Source organism: Pelophylax lessonae (genome assembly GCF_965119305.1).
Source record: "Pelophylax lessonae genome assembly, chromosome: 4".
Lineage (NCBI taxonomy): Eukaryota > Metazoa > Chordata > Amphibia > Anura > Ranidae > Pelophylax > Pelophylax lessonae.
Genome location: NC_138771.1, coordinates 83,320,613 through 83,337,654, shown reverse-complemented (window position 1 = coordinate 83,337,654; position 17,042 = coordinate 83,320,613). Strand labels below are relative to the sequence as shown.

The following is a 17,042-nucleotide window of genomic DNA, read 5'->3' as shown; positions in this document are numbered from 1 at the left end:
GTTGACTTTCCAGTGACCAGTATGAGAGAGTGAGAGCGATAACACCAAATTTAACACACCTGCTCCCCATTCACACCTGAGACCTTGTAACAATAACGAGTCACGTGACATCGGGGGGGGGGGATGGCTAACTGGGCCCAGTTTAGACATTTCACTTAGGGGTGTACTCATTTTTGTTGCCAGCGGTTCAGACATTAATGGCTGTTTGTTGAGTTATTTTGAGGGGACAGCAAATTTACACTGTTATACAAGCTGTACACTCACTACTTTACATTGTAGCAACCTGTCATTTCTTCAGTGTTGTCACATGAAAAGATATAATAAAATATTTACAAAAATGTGAGGGTGTACTCACTTTTGTGAGATACTGTAATTACTATCCTTTGTGGTTTTTTTTTTTTTTTTTTTTTTTTTTTTTAAATAAACATACATTTTATTGTAATTTAGATGGTCTTCGTTATTAGTTCTTAACTTAAAAAATATATATATTTTGACAAACTGCTGTTTTAACAAATATCCAATTTCATTGTAAGAAGGAACCCAATTTGATTTGGGAGTTGTGCACTTTGGTTGGCGTCAGCCACTGCATACTCCTGCCTTTCTTATACTAAAAATCTCTTTTGAGAGCTGATGGTACAGATCGGCTCTCAAGCATTGTCCTCCACAATAAATGTAGATTAAAAATCCATATAAAACCTTGGTACGTTCTAAATCAAAGGTGTGACTGCTGTCTAACACACTATTTTTTTCAAGCAATATATCAGGTCTGCCAGCCAAAGGAGAGAAAATCTTTAAAGATGTATTTTAGTGCAGCAAAATGGATATAGACCTTTACAACCATGAACCATGATGACAAAGGAACATATAGATTTTTGACTGCTGGAAAATCAGCCTTCTTACTTACAGGGTTCTCGTTGAAGGAATCAAGACTTCCCCTGAAAAGCCTTAATTGATAGTTACAAGCTTTGTCTCCAAGGGGTTTCCGTTCCTTTTCTGACAGATGTCACTGTGGCTTTTGAGCTTCTTTTGTTACATGCATTTATTGTTCTCTTATATAACAGATCCTCCAAGTGTGTTTGCAATGCCTGACGATGATTTGAAAAGAATTCTGTGGGTCCTCTCATTGCCAGTCATTACACTGTTCTACCTGACTATTCCTGACTGCAGAAGAAAATCTTGGCATAATTGGTTCATCCTGACATTTATTATGTCAGCTATCTGGATCTCTGGAGTGACTTACATTCTAGTTTGGATGGTGACCATAGTGGGTAGGTTTGGGATAAAATTATTTTCCATGCATTTCTTTTTCTTACTGCCTTTATGTCACATTTACAAAATTATTTTCTTCTAATTTAAAGTAGAACTAGAGTCAAAACTTATTTTTTTTGCCATCTGTGTCATTTCCTAGGTGAGCTTTACCTTCATTTCCTGTCCCATAGCCAAAACGGGAAGCAAGACGAAATCCCTGTAAATTAGGGGAATGCCTTGTGGCCCCCCAGGTCACAAGAACTAATGTCCCCATTGGAGGAGTTCCCCTCTACTACTGTTCTGGGGACAACCCAAAATTTTGGATTTTTCATTTACTTCAACTGTCAATGATAATGGAAAACAAGCCAATTCAAAAGGGGTGAACCTCCCCTAATAGGGGCATAGACAGCAATAAAAAATGACAGTTGTTCAACTCTATCCAAAACTTAAAAATGCTCTGGAGGTAAAACGAAAGGTTACAATCTGAATATGCAATATCCTTCAGATTTATGAACTACTAGGGTCAGTCTGCATATAAATAAATGAATTGCTTAACCACTTGCCCTCCGGAAGATTTTACCTCCTTCATTGCTATTTGGCACTGCGCTAATTTAATAGACAATTGTGCGGTTTGGAAACACTGTACCCAAACGAAAAGTCTAGCATTTTTTTCACACAAATAGAGCTTTCTTTTGTTTTTTCTTTTTTCTTTTTTTATCACCTCTGGGTTTTTCATTATGTAAATGAAAAAAGACCAACAATTTTGAACAATATTTTTTACTTTCTGCTATTAAAGATATCCCATAAAAAAATTTGAAAATCAAATCTCTTCATAAATTTAGGCCAAAATGTATTCTGCTACATATCTTTGAAAAAAAATCCCAATAAGTTTATATTGATTGGTTTGTGTGAAAGTTATATCACCTACAAACTATGGAATATACACTGGAATTTTTATTTAATATTTTTTTTATACTAGTAAATGGCAGTGATCAGCGACTTATATTGGGACTGTGATACTGCGGTGGACAGTCTGAGACAAACTGCCACTGACCTAACCAGTGACATCATTACAGTGATCAGTGCTAATCTACGTTGTCACTGTACTAATGACACTGGGCAGGAAGAAGTTAACATCCAGGGCAATCAAGGGGTTAAATGTGTGCATAACATGTGTTTTTGTATGTACTGTGTGCTGCTTTTCCTAAGGATCTAGTTTTTCATTTCTTGCTTAGCATGGAATGCACAAATGAGATCTGTCACTGATCATAGCTCTGTTTTTGTTTACATTCACACAGCTGTGTTCGGGGAAGCTCAGCTTATCACTGGGTGCCTGTGGTCGATCATTGACTGGGACCTGGTGATCGGCATGTGCTGTGACGAGTCACAGCACAGCCAGGCTGGCGGGAGTACGACTCCTGCCCGAGCGTGTGGATCACTTACTACGTGATCCAGTGCAGGGAAGTCGCTTTGCAGCCGTACATCCTTGTGATGCGCTAGACAAGTGGTTAAGTAAAACCCACCCTTACATTGTTGTTCGTAATAGTACTGGGATAATACGGAGACTGTGAATTGGAAATGTAAAGTATGAGGGCAACTTTAGACAACCTAAAGAGGCTATTCGGTCTGGAAAAAAAGTCCACAGATACAAATACTGCTGACATTTAATAAGCATACACTTACTAATCCTGGAAAACAAGCACTGTCATCACCCAGGTTGCTTCTTCACCAGTCTTTGGGTCCATGGCACCGCCATCTTGGATGTGAGAAGCTGGCTGTGACTTCTTGCAGCTGTACATTTGGCTCCCCACTGCAAATGCGCAGGTCACACTGCACTTGAATGGACCTGCAGCCTACTGGGACCTGTGATGTGTCTCAGGAGGTTTCGGGCCAGGAGGGACCATGTGCAAGCTCTTATAGTCCTCTCTCTCTGTCTCCTACCTTAACTCTGCAGCCTCCGTCAGTAGGAATGGGCCGAACAACGCCCCTGTTCGGTTTGCACCAGAACATCTCCAACAGGGAAAAACTTCTAACCAACATGCAAACTTTATTGAAGTCTATGGGACACGAATCTGAAAAATCAAGTCCTAATTTTAAAGGCATTATATGCAAGTTATTGCCATAAAAAGTGTATGGGGACCCGGGTACTGGCCTGGGGGACATGTATCAATGTAAAAACATTTATTTTAAACAATCATTTTTAAGGCTACGCTCACATGTGGGCGTAGCGGATTGCGGGCAGAATCACAGTGATGATCCGGAAATCATTGCAAATCGCGGGGCGCCTGTGCGTTGCCCGTGATTTGCAATGGCATCCCAAACGCTATTCGATGTTACCGCGATTTTCTGCCTGCCGAAATTGCGGTATCATCGCGCAAACAAAATCGCGGGAAGCATGAAGCCCAAAAAAGGTACAAGAGCATCTTTGGGGCGTCATGCGTCCCATGATTTTGTTTGTGCGATGTTACCGCGAGGCCTGATGGGTATTGGGTACATCGTAGTCCTGGGTCCCCTCTCCGTGCTCCCCAAGTTTGGTGTCCCTGTCACTAATGGTTCATGAGCAGGGATGGGCTCATGAACCATTGCCCTGTGCCCTTTCAGGTGAGATTTTGCTTTAAGTAACATTTAAAGTTCTTGTTTCTTACCCAGCCTATGACTAGACCGTGAAAAGAGGAGCTGCAGAGTAAAACCAGTCTGTATATGCAGTAAAGCATGCTTGTTCTACTCATTGTGGAAGCTAAGGGGTTAATCCCTCTGCATTGTGTAAAAAGGCTGTTTGATCCTGTCTTCTCTCATTTGCTCCTTCTTTCACTGTCCCCAATCCATCTGCTGATCATACAGAGCCTTGAAGGCAGGCATTCTGCACGTGCTCAGTTTGGTGTGCATTGCTAGAGTGTTTTTTTTTTTTTGTTTTGGGGGAGGGGGGGTGCATGTGTTTGGGCCAATCTACACTGTCCAGACAGTGGGTCAGGGGTCATGCAGCCTCATAGGGCAGTCACAGGAGAGTGAAAACCCCTCCTGCAAGCTTTAACCAGTGCTTGGCCGGACAGTGATAGAAGTCATAAGTCTTCTTTATACTGCTGAGAAAAGGTATTTAGCATTTTATATTTACTTAGAATAATAGCATTTCCATGTTCTGTGTACTGTGGGAGACCAGATATAGTAAATGCAGGGTCCTGGGTGTAGCACTGTCCCTGTAGGGCTTGCTGCATGTTGACTTATTGGGCCTCCTCGGATTACTTGGGCCTCCTCTGATTACCTGCATACAGTCACTGAGGGAAAATTCACTCATCCATCCTTACTCCCAGTTGCTCGTTACTCAATAAACAGTCCAGGGGTTTTGATGAGTATTTAAATCTTTATTGTGGAACTTGGATGGGAGAAGGGAATAGTGGAATACTCCAACTTGAACTATTTACAGACTTAAGCCCCGTACACACGCAACGATTATCGGCCGACCGATCATCCGACTTTTGTCCAGAGTGGTTTTTTGTTGGTTGGAATGTGCCTAGACTGCACACGAATTTTCTTGCCCAACAAAAATCTACTTAAGAAGTGATGTCATGTGTTGGTTTGCTTTCTTTGTGTTCTTTCTTCTCTGAGCATGCCCAGACTTGCTCATCAGATTTTTCCCTGTCGAAATCTGTACTGACTGCACGAAAATCGGCCGTGTTTTGACGGCCAACAAAAATGTTATAATCTGCACACCAGATTTTTTTCGGCCGAAAAGTCGGAGTCGGTTGTCGGAAGCATTATACTAACAAGCAGATCGGATGTTGGCCGAAAATTCCCTGCCAATTTTCGACGCGTGTGTGGGGGCCTAAGCCTAACCAGGTTATTTGTGGAAGAAGACACACTGTTTAACCATACTGCTACTTGTATGGAAGAATTAAGTCCTCTTGCGCTCTCTAGCCGCAAACTTGAAGCATCTACATTATCTTCAGGAGACTCTCTAGCATCCCCTTGACTGACGCCTGCTCACGGACTCTTCCAACAGAAGAGGTGGCCCTCTCTGAACAGGCCCCATGACACAGATCTGTACTCACTGTAGGAAGAATTTGATCCTCTCCAGTGTCTCCCTTTCAGTCAGCTCTGCGGGACTTCTTGGTTCAGCTCCTCTCTGACTCTAAGGCCCTTAAGTTTGCCACCTGAGGCCGCATGGCAGCTTCTACATAAGAGGGGCAGCCCCCCCTTCAGCAGAAAGACCCCGAGCACATGTGCTCTTGGCATTAATACAGTATACCAGCAAGCATCAAGGCACTTTCCTCTGTCAATCACCAGGGCTGTACTAAATGCCTATGCACTCATTTGTCAGGTTTCCTCCCACTGTCCAATATGCCTCCCTATTGGACCAGTATGAAACACTTCAGACAAACTGAGCTGTACCTAAACACCATGAGCAGATCTCACTAGCAGATCCTGCTCTCTGGTAGGCAGAGAGCAATATAAATTTACCTGGCAATCTCTCTTGTAAGCAGAAAAGATCCAAAAACGATATTCTCTCTTCTAGCACCTACCTAGGAGGGGGCTACCTGGGTTTAGTAACACTTTAAGTAATTATACTGTGTACATCAAAAACATGCATTTAATGATTTGTTAATGGATAGAGAGCTGCGCATATTTGTGTCTTACATCTGCCTAAAATTAGATTTCGGTATTTACAGTATAGGAATTCAATGGTGGCAAAAAGTGTAACCCCGGTTCTGCTACCTGCCTTGCAAGTAAGGAAATGCCAATCATGTAATGGGGAGAAACTGCAATGTGAGACTGCATAATTCAATAACATTTTTGTGAAGCAAAAGCAATCTTTATCACCTATTGTCATCAATAAATTTTCTGTTAGGTTGGATTAAAACCACATCTTGTTCATTTAGCTCATGTTGCCTGCATTTAATGTACTCAAGTGGATGTGTTGACATCAAACCAAACCTATTTGCATTGCACTGATGTGCACTTTTTTTTTTTTTTTTTTAAATATTGAATTACTGTGCAGAGATTTTTTGATGACCGCAGGAGCCAAAATACATTGTTTCTTCCTTTCACATGCGTTGCGGCATATTGTGCTGTGTCTAAAAGCAGCATGCTACATTTTCATAAAATCACACAACACCATAATGCATACCTCCCAACTTTCTGAGATGGGAACGAGCAGGGGCGTAACTACAGGGGTTGCAATTGCAACCGGGCCCCAAGCTCGAAGGGGCCTGTGCAGCTCTCCTGTACACCTGGAAAGGAGGGTTGGCGGGGCAGCATTTAGAGAAAACACTGTCCTCCTTTTTCCTCCTGTAGCTGCAGGAGAAAAATGGAGGAGAATGGTTCCTCTGTATGCTGCTCCCACCACGACTATCCAGTTCACTTGTGTTCTGCTGTCTCTGGGCCCCTGTGTGCTCCCCTGGTCCCCGCCCCCCACCCCCCACCCCCCACACTGTGCTCCCTCCCCTCTCCTGCCGGCTGCTGCAGGGGATGTGTCACAATAGAGAACCACGAAAGGGTCAGTAAATATGTAATTTACCAGCTCCTTCCTTCTCTGAATGGACATAGCCAGTGACCTTGTAAAAAATTAAATAAAATGATAAAAAATTTATTCAATTAAAATACAAAAAAAAAAATACTGACACCAGTGGGTGAACTTCCAGGATTGCAAAGGTCACACTTGCAACCGGGCCCTGGCATTCCACCACCGTGGGGAGGCCCCAAGATGGCAGGAAGGGGGCCCACTGCAGAACTTGTGAAAGGTTCCCGCTGCGAAACCATCATAAAGGGTCCCGCAACAAGAGTAAAGTGCCCCAGGATCAGTGAGAAGAGCCCCAGGCTTGAAGGGAAGGGGTCCGGGGGGCCCTTCATGGTTTCTTGCACTGTGACCCTGAAGGTTCTAGTTATGCCTCTGGGAATGATTAACACCTATTGGCAAAAGTATGTAGGCATAGGACACACCCCCTGTCACACCCCCTTCTACAAATTAGGAACTCTACAAATAACATATTGCTTAAACCCACGCACTTTTTTTTTAACCACCACTCTTCCTTTATATTGGCTTTTGGAATTTACAAATGCAACTATTTAAAGATTGGATGAAAGGTTTAGCCCTGGGAAACACTTTTTAATAGTGAATAGTGCATTTTATATACAACTATATAGTTTTGACCAAAATGGGGGATGAATGAGGAGGAGGAAAAAAGGGACAGAGGGACTTTGTTCCAAATGAGGGACAGTCCCTTGAGATCTGGGACAGCTCTTTAGTGAGAACTGAACCTATTAGAAAATGAATTTCATCGTCATTGCGTTTAGCCTACATTGGGCAAAGTCGTCCACGACAGTCATGCGAATGGGCCCTCAGAAAGTACAAATAGTCATACATATACAATCGTACAAACTTACTAGTATATGCAAGTTGACATTCTCATGTGCTGGCATAAAAAATGTAATTCATACAGTTCCCCAGGAAACATTCACTGAATCCATTGGAAAAAAATGAATGAAACTTAGTTTATCTTTAAAAAAAAAAAAAAAGTAATATATTTAGAAACACCACCTGCTGTTGTTTTCCATTACAAATAACCCACCCACCTACAAAACTCTCATAAATGTTTGCTTTAATTGCCCGTAAGCCTATTTGCATCTTCAGTAAATAGCTTGTACTATACAAAAAGATGATCGTATTCTTCCTTTACTTGACAAATTATTTGCACAGCGTAGAGAGACAAGCTTCCTAATTGCATTCACAACATGTAAGAGGAATATGTTTTGCTTTTTAAAAGGTAATTCCCATGAATATTTTATTTACATATATATACTTTATTGTAAAATGGCCTCATATTTTACTAAAAGGAAACGTGTCATACCTATGAAAGCCAAAGTACCAGATTCTCTAAAGCAAACCTCTAGTTTGTATATTGTTTTCTATTATTTTATTTTATTTTTTTTAACTTACCTAAAGTAGAGTGGGGTGCCTCGTCTTCTCTTCAGTGCAGCGATCCTAAATCTTCACACTCTGAATAGGCAATACACTTTTAACTGCCTCCTTTTCTCCAACCTTGGGGACCATACACCTACTACAATACAAATAGGTAAAGAAAAGGGTAAGAATGGCCCTGTATCAAGGGACCACTTGATCAATACCATAATGTCATACTCTTGTATTTGCTCTGCTCGGCCACAACTCCATTCAGCCATCAAAGGCAATGAAGTCTACCTTTTTTGCCATGTTACTCACTTTAAAGGATCATGGATTTCCCATCTGCCATGTGGAAGAGGGACTTGTTGTTATTGGCACACAAGTGCGGTTAATTACCGCACTAGTAGTCCATCGACATTTCCTCCATAACCAAAAGTTCGTACCTCGTGTAGGGCTTCACCCTGTAAGGGCTGCTGAGTGATGCATGTTCTCTGGAACTTCCTTGACCTTGTAAACATGTCGACCCCTCTGACACTCTAGGTTCAGTCACAAGGTTTAGGAAACCCTTTTCAAACCTTTGCCACACATACAGTGGGTACGGAAAGTATTCAGACCCCCTTACATTTTTCACTCTTTGTTATATTGCAGCCATTTGCTAAAATCATTTAAGTTCATTCTTCTTCCTCATGAATGTACACATAGCACCCCATACTGACAGAAAAACACAGAATTGTTGCAGATTTATTAAAAAAGAAAAACTGAAATATCACATGGTCCTAAGTATTCAGACCCTTTGCTGTGACACTCCTATATTTAACTCAGGTGCTTTCCATTTCTTCTGATCATCATTGAGATGGTTCTACACCTTCATTTGAGTCCAGCTGTGTTTGATTATACTGATTGGACTTGATTAGGAAAGCCACACACCTGTCTATATAAGACCTTCCAGATCACAATGCATGTCAGAGCAAATGAGAATCATGAGGTCGAAGGAACTGCCTGAAGAGCTCAGAGACAGAATTGTGGCAAGGCACAGATCTGGCCAAGGTTACAAAAAGATTTCTGCTGCACTTAAGGTTCCTAAGAGCACAGTGGCCTCCATAATCCTCAAATGGACGATGTTTGGGACGACCAGAACCCTTCCTAGAGCTGGCCGTCCGGCCAAACTGAGCTATCGGGGGAGAAGAGCCTTGGTGAGAGAGGTAAAGAAGAACCCAAAGATCACTGTGCCTGAGCTCCAGAGATGCAGTCAGGAGATGGGAGAAAGTTGTAGAAAGTCAACCATCACTGCAGCCCTCCACCAGTCGGGGCTTTATGGAAGAGTGGCCCGACGGAAGCCTCTCCTCAGTGTAAGACACATGAAAGCCTGCATGGAGTTTGCTAAAAAACACCTGAAGGACTCCAAGATGGTGAGAAATAAGATTCTCTGGTCTGATGAGACCAAAATAGAACTTTTTGGCCTTAATTCTAAGCGGTATGTGTGGAGAAAACCAGGCACTGCTCATCACCTGTCCAATACAGTCCCAACAGTGAAGCATGGTGGTGGCAGCATCATGCTGTGGGGGTGTTTTTTAGCTGCAGGGACAGGACGACTGGTTGCAATCGAGGGAAATATGAATGCGGCCAAGTACAGGGATATCCTGGACAAAAACCTTCTCCAGAGTGCTCTGGACCTCAGACTGGGCCGAAGGTTTACCTTCCAACAAGACAATGACCCTAAGCACACAGCTAAAATAAAGGAGTGGCTTCACAACAACTCCGTGACTGTTCTTGAATGGCCCAGCCAGAGCCCTGACTTAAACCCAATTGAGCATCTCTGGAGAGACCTAAAAATGGCTGTCCACCAACGTTTACCATCCAACCTGACAGAACTGGAGAGGATCTGCAAGGAGGAATGGCAGAGGATCCCCAAATCCAGGTGTGAAAGACTTGTTGCATCTTTCCCAAAAAGACTCCTGGCTGTATTAGATCAAAAGGGGGCTTCTACTAAATACTGAGCCAAGGGTCTGAATACTTAGGACCATGTGATATTTCAGTTTTTCTTTTTTAATAAATCTGCAACAATGTCAACAATTCTGTGTTTTTCTGTCAGTATGGGGTGCTATGTGTACATTCATGAGGAAGAAGAATGAACTTAAATGATTTTAGCAAATGGCTGCAATAGAACAAAGAGTGAAAAATTTAAGGGGGTCTGAATACTTTCCGTACCCACTGTAATACAAAATAAAGGCGATAAACATGAACTTTAGTTAACACTATTGTATTAATTACTTTAGAGTAGTTCAGGCTGATAATAGAAAACCATTAGTTTGCGGCAGCACTCAGTCAGATAACATTAGAAAAGTAGGTGACCTAATGCAAGTAACAAATGGGGGCAACCTAATACAAGTAACAAATGGACCACTGGGTGGGACAACATGGACTGTAACAGTATCCCTTAGAGATGCGGCACTGACCGTGGAAGAAGGCCTGCAACTAGTGCACTCAGTTTCCGCACTGTCATGTGCATACTGAGGACATCCAAACCTAAACCGCATGTTACACCATTATGGAGGGAGGGTTACTAGTTCTATACTGGTAGAAAGGAAGCACCTTTGAGTCTTTGCTAGAAATCTTGAGAAGAGTCAATTCATGCCTGAGGCTGAATGTTCTTTTGTCAATTATAGGGGCCCTATAATATTTGGAGCATATGTGATGACAACTGAGTCAAGTCTGCATTAGGGGGTAATAGGATCTCCTTAGCCGAGATGGGGTTAAGGTGTCTGCTAGCAGTGTCCACATGTAACAAACCGTGTTAAGGCTGGGCACAACTGCCCTCTCACCAATTCTGGATGAAGGTATGCAAGAAGGTGGGATGAGCAGGCTCTGAATCAGCAGTAGGATTAGCTGAAGGCTGTACAGCCAGCTGTGGTGGAGTTGGCAGGAAATCACTGATATGGCAATCAGTATGGGTGTCTATGTACCTTTGCTTGCTGGAGAAGGCTGTGTCACTTGGTCTCTGGTGCTGCTGAACACAGAAGAGCTGTGTCGCTGTGTCTTATCTATGCAGGTGCAGTGGCGTTCAGAACTGCAGCACCCGACAAGGCTCTTGGACATCCCTGGGCCAAGAGACTGGGCTTGCCAATTGCAGATGACTTTATAGGTTCCCCCAGAATTTTGTGTTGTTCCAGCTCCCATGGGAATTAAGGTTTCTGGGCTGCTTTATTTCACAGGAAGCATTAACTGAGGGAACATGTCCTGTGGTCCTTTTGCTTCAGGGTCAGAAAAGGGGTAGCCTCCCCCCTAAAGGCAGGAAGATGACACAATGATCTGTCCATGAACATAAGGAGAAAAATGAACAGTCTGTTCATTTCAAATACTAAATGTACTTTTTTTTCCTACAAACATGGTTGAATTTATTACATTTGCAAAAGATGGACTTAGCCATTAAATTTCTAGTCAAAGACAACAGATGGCTAAAGACTCTTTCTGCCCAATGTCACAATGCTGGGCCAATCGCTAAGCACCAACGCTATTCAATGAAACAAAGAAGTAAATCTTATGCTCCTCCATATTCAACTTTTTTTTAAGCTGGCTTCTTTCCTTTCTTGAAGACTTTTCTCACATATCCCCACACTGTCGGTAGTTTTAGGTTGGCTTCTAACAAAATGTACCAGGGTGAGTAGGCTAAAGCCTCGTACTCACGCAACGAATTTCCGCCGACCGGTCGTCCGTCTTTTGTCCAGAGTGGTGTCTGTTGGTTGGAATGTGCTCTAGACTGCACACGAATTTTCCTGCACTACAGAATTCTACTTCAGAAGTGATGTCATGTGTTGGATTGCTTTCTTTGTGTTCTTTCATCTCTGAGCATGCCTAGTCTTGCTCATAAGATTTTTCCCCATCCAAATCTGTACTAATGAGACGAAAATCGGACGTGATTTGACGGTCGACAAAAATTATATAGCCTGCACACCAGGATTTTTTCAGCCGAAAAGTCGGAGTCGGTTGTCGGAAGCATCATACTAACAAGCCGAAAATCGGCAGATCGGTCATCGGACGAAAATTCCCGGCCGAATTTCCACTAGTGTGTACGGCCTTTAGTCGTAGTAAGATCAGATAAATCCTTTATTACTGCTTGACTGCTCCTAAACTGTCAACACACTGCCCATGCTTACAGTGTTAGGAGTGCCTGCCTACTGTCTAGATTTTCAACTTTTTTAAATTAAAATAAAAAGGTCATTTGAAAAATGTCTAGCCAGGTTTTCCCTTTTAGTTTCGAAATACGATCCTCCAAGCCCACGGCCATTACTTTTTTACTTTATTTTTACGGCACAGTTGGGAAATCTCACCGCTAAAGTCCAGACGAAATGTAAGTTGTCAGTGGGTGACTTGTCCCATGAGATTTTTCCTGTAGCTGAAATATTACTTTTGTGTGTGATAGCATGTTAAGGAAAGTCGTGCAACAATCTGGATCTCTGGAGAGGTGTATGTGTAGTAAGTAAATAATACTTTTCTCAATGCCCCAGATCTTCCACTCTGCAGTTTCAAAGTGCTTGCCCAAAAGAACTTACAGTAGTTGCAGTCAGCTCTTTGGAGTTTTAAACCGCACAAAACCTACCCTGCATACTACTGAGGATATCCAAGAGATGATCATTCTAGCACAGGGTGTTGTGGATCTGATGATGAGAAGGGAGCAGGGAATGCTTTATACACTGTACTGAAATTCCCCATAAACCATCACAAAATCTATGCTTACATCCCCCACTTCAATCCTCAAAGATCAGCTGACTGAAACTTGCTACGAATGGAATACTCATTATATATTTTTCCTTTATTCCATCAAAATGCCTCTCCAAGGAAAATCTGGGTGCATATATAGCAAAGGCATTAAATCGAAAATGACATCAGCTTCCCTCTGGTTTCAAGGTACAGAAACCGCACAATACTCTGTCATAGAAGATAGCAATCTTTTTATTTAAGACTATGATCACAGCAGACAAATGTCAGATGATGATTCCAGTAAAAGACGCATGGCACTCACATAATCAGGCACACACATACTGCACAAATACAGCCGGTAAAATAACTATTGAACACGTCACCATTTTTCTAGTTGCAGTGCCTTGAAAAAGTATTTATACCCCTTGAAATTTTCCACATTTTATCATGCTACAACCAAAAAACGTAAATGTATTTTATTGGGATTTTATGTGATAGACCAAAACAAAGTAGCACATAATTGTGAAGTGGAAGGAAAATGATAAATGGTTTTCAAAATTTTTTACAAATCAATATGTGAATAATGTGGCATGCATTTGTATTCAACCCCCTTTACTCTAATACTCCTAACTAAAATCTAGTGGAACCATTTGCCTTCAGAAGTCCCCTAATTTAGCAAATAGAGTCTGCCTGTGTATAATTTAATATCAGTATAAATGCAGCTGTTCTGTGAAGCCCTCAGAGGTTTGTTAGAGAACAGCATCATGAAGGCCAAGGAATCCCAGACAGGTCAGGGATAAAGTTGTGGAGAAGTTTATAGCAGGGTTAGATTTAAAAAAAAAAAAAAAAAAAAAATCTCAAGGTTTGAACATCTCACGAGCACTGTTCGAATATGGAAAAAGTATGGCACAACTGCAATCCTACCAAAACATGGCCGTCCACCTAAACTGACAGGCCGGGCAAGAAGAGCATTAATCAGAGAAGCAGCCAAGAGGCCCATGGTAACTATGGAGGCGCTGCAGAGCTCAGGTGGGAGAATCTTTCCACAGGACGACTATTAGTCGTGCACTCCACAAATCTGGCCTTTATGGAAGAGTGGCAAGAAGAAGGCCATTGTTGAAAGACAGCCATAAGCACTCCTGTGTGCAGTTTGCAAGAAGCCATGTGGGGGACACAGCAAACCTGTGGAAGAAGGTGCTCTGGTCGTATAAGACCATAATTTTACTTTTTGACCTAAAATCAAAACGCTATGTGTGGCGGAAAACTAACAATGGACATCCTCCTGAACACACCATCTCCACTTTGGAAAAATGGTGGTGGCAACATCATGTCGATGGGAAGATGGATGGAGTCAAATACCTAGTTTGCAAAGACTTGAGACTGGGACAGAGGTTTACATTTTAGCAAGACAACGACCCTACACATACAGCCAGAGCTACAATGGAATGGCTTAGTCCAAAGCATATTCGTGTGTTAGAATGGCCCAGTCAAAGTCCGAACCTAAATCCAAATGAGAATCTGTGGCAAGACTTGAAAATTGCGGTTTACACAAAAAAAGTAGCACAGAACTGTGAAATGGAATGAAAATGATAGATGGTTTTCAAAATTTTTTATAAATATGTGAAAAGTGTATTTACCCCCCTGAGTCAATACTTTTTAGTAGTGATCAACCGATATCGCTTTTTTTTATTGCCGATACCGATATTTTGGTCATCGGATATCGGTATCGGATCGGCCAATATTGGCCGATTTGTTTTCAGACATTTAAAAAAAAAAATTTATTTTTCACAGGTACTCTGGTGGAGGGATCTGGGGGTCTAAAAGACCCCAAACCCCTCCACTGCACTTAAAAGCATTCAAAACGCCAAGTTTGGCTGTTTTGAATGCTCACATTATTTTGAATTTGCCGCCGAGTACCCGGAAATGATGTCATGACATCACTTCCGGGTTTTTTACATGGAGACCCGATCAGAGCCGAATGCGGCTTTGATCGGATCTTCGCTTCGGCGGCTGTGCGGGTAGGATGCCCGGATCTTCACAGCTGCATTGGTTGTCATTACAAGACAGCCGACCGTCGGCTATAGACGCCTGTATCGGGTGATGCCTCTAGCTGCAGGTACCACTCCGGTACAGCACTTTTCCCAAAAAATCGGTAACCTCAGGGGCCGATTCCGATATATCAAGGAAAGTACATATCGGCCCCCGATATATCAGCATTGCCGATAATTGGTCAATCCCTACTTTTTAGAACCACCTTTTGCTGCAATTACAGCTCCAAGTCTTTTTTTAGTATGTCTCTACCCGCCTTGCACATCTAGAGAGTGACGTTTTTGCCCATTCTTCATTGCAAAATAGCTCAAGCTCTGTCAGATTGGACGGAGAGCATCTGTGAACAGCAATTTTTTCAAGTCTTGCCACAGATTCTTAATTGGATTTAGGTCTGGACTTTAAATGGACCAGTCTAACACATGAATATGCTTTGATCTAAACCATTCCGTTGTAGCTCTCGCTGTATTTTCAGATCAACTCTGGCCAGCTTCCCTGTCCCTGCTAAAGAAAAGCATCCCCACAACATGATGCTGCCACCACCATGTTTCTCGTGGGGATGGTTCAGGGTAATATGCAGTGTTAGTTTTATGCAACACATAGCGTTTTGCTTTTGGCCAAAAAGTTCAATTTTGGTCCCATCTGACCAGAGCACCTTCTTCCGCATGTTTGCTGTGTCCCCCACATGGCTTCTCGCAATGGCTTTCTTCTTACCACTCTTCCATAAAGGCCAGATTTGTGGAGTACACAACGAATAGTTGTCCTGTGGACAGATTCTCCCACCTGAGCTGTGGATCTCTGCAGCTCCTCCAGAGTTACCAGAGTTATTCTCTGATTTAATGCTCTCCTTGCCCGGCCTGTCAGTTTAGGTAGACAGCTATGTCTTGGTAGGTTTGCAGTTGTGCCATTCTCTTTCCATTTTCGGGTGATGGATTAAACCGTGCTCTGTGAGATATTCAACGCTTGGGGTATTTTTTTATAACCTAACCCTGCTTTAAACTTCTCCACAACTTTATCCCTGACCTTTTGTGGTGTGTTCCTTGGCTCTCGTCATGCTGTTTGTTCACTAAGGTTCTCAAAAAAACCTCTAAAGTGCTTCACACAACAGCTCTATTTATACTGAGATTAAAGTACACACAGGTGGACTCTATTTACTAATTAGGTGTATTCTGAAGGCAATTGGTTCCACTAGATTTTAGTTAGGGGTATCAGAGTAAAGGGGAATAAAAATAAATGCATGCCCTACTTTTCATATATTCATTTCTAAAAAATATGAAAACTGTTTTTGGTTGTAACATTATTATACAGGATTTATATAGCGCCAACAGTTTGCGCAGTGCTTTACAACATGAACAAAATGTGGAAAATTTCAAGGGGTATGAATACTTTTTCAAGGCACAGTATGGCCAGAATTACTGTCTCCCTTTTATATTGTAAAGTACTGTGCAAACTACTGATATATAAATCATGGATTAATAGACATAAAACACGTCATAATTCATAAATCATGGATTAATAGACATACTACACCTCACTTTTCACCAGACAATGAGTGGACACAGTTTGGTAGTGTGATTTAAGAGTTTTCCGCAACATCTCATTCTTTCCCTGGCTATAAAATTATTAGTTTGTGTTTCGCGATTTGATTTCCTTTGAATTTGTGGGCAAATATCACGCTGAAGCCTGCCAAAAAGTGCATAGCTGGAATTCTTATAGATCCTCTCATTAGTAGCTTAGGGATTACCGTCACATGTCTTTGTTAAAAAGGGCATGATTAAAGGAACAATGTCCCATGACTTGGAATGTTGTATGACCAGAAGGTTTTGGGATATAATAACATTGTTATATTCCTACCAGAGAAGATATTCACATGGAAACCTTACGACTATAGCTGTGTGAATCCAGTCCTCCTTTGAGTTAGATCTTTAAAAAAAAATAAGCAAATGTGAGATTTTAATTTAGTATTCATGTGTACAGGCATTAAACTGCTAGTGAAATGCAGCCCTTGTTGACATTGTACCTTTGTATCTTTGCATGGCAAAAGCAATCATTGCTCCGAGCAATCCAGTTTACATTTCAAAGTTCAAGTACTGAATTCCAAACCCACCCAAAAAACTTCACAAACATATCTCAAAAGTAAAACTAAATGCCTGAA

General features: G+C 41.9%; 1 protein-coding gene across 1 annotated transcript in view; it reads left to right on the top strand.

Moving 5' to 3' along the window:
• SLC24A5 (solute carrier family 24 member 5) overlaps window positions 1-17,042 on the top strand; it is a gene marked incomplete at its 3' end in the record, with an annotated part of 105,033 nt that overhangs the window by 63,512 nt on the left and 24,479 nt on the right. The window contains exon 7 of the mRNA XM_082254928.1: window positions 1,062-1,268. Coding sequence (XP_082111054.1) covers window positions 1,062-1,268 — 207 coding nt within the window. The remainder of the gene's footprint in view (window positions 1-1,061; window positions 1,269-17,042) is intronic.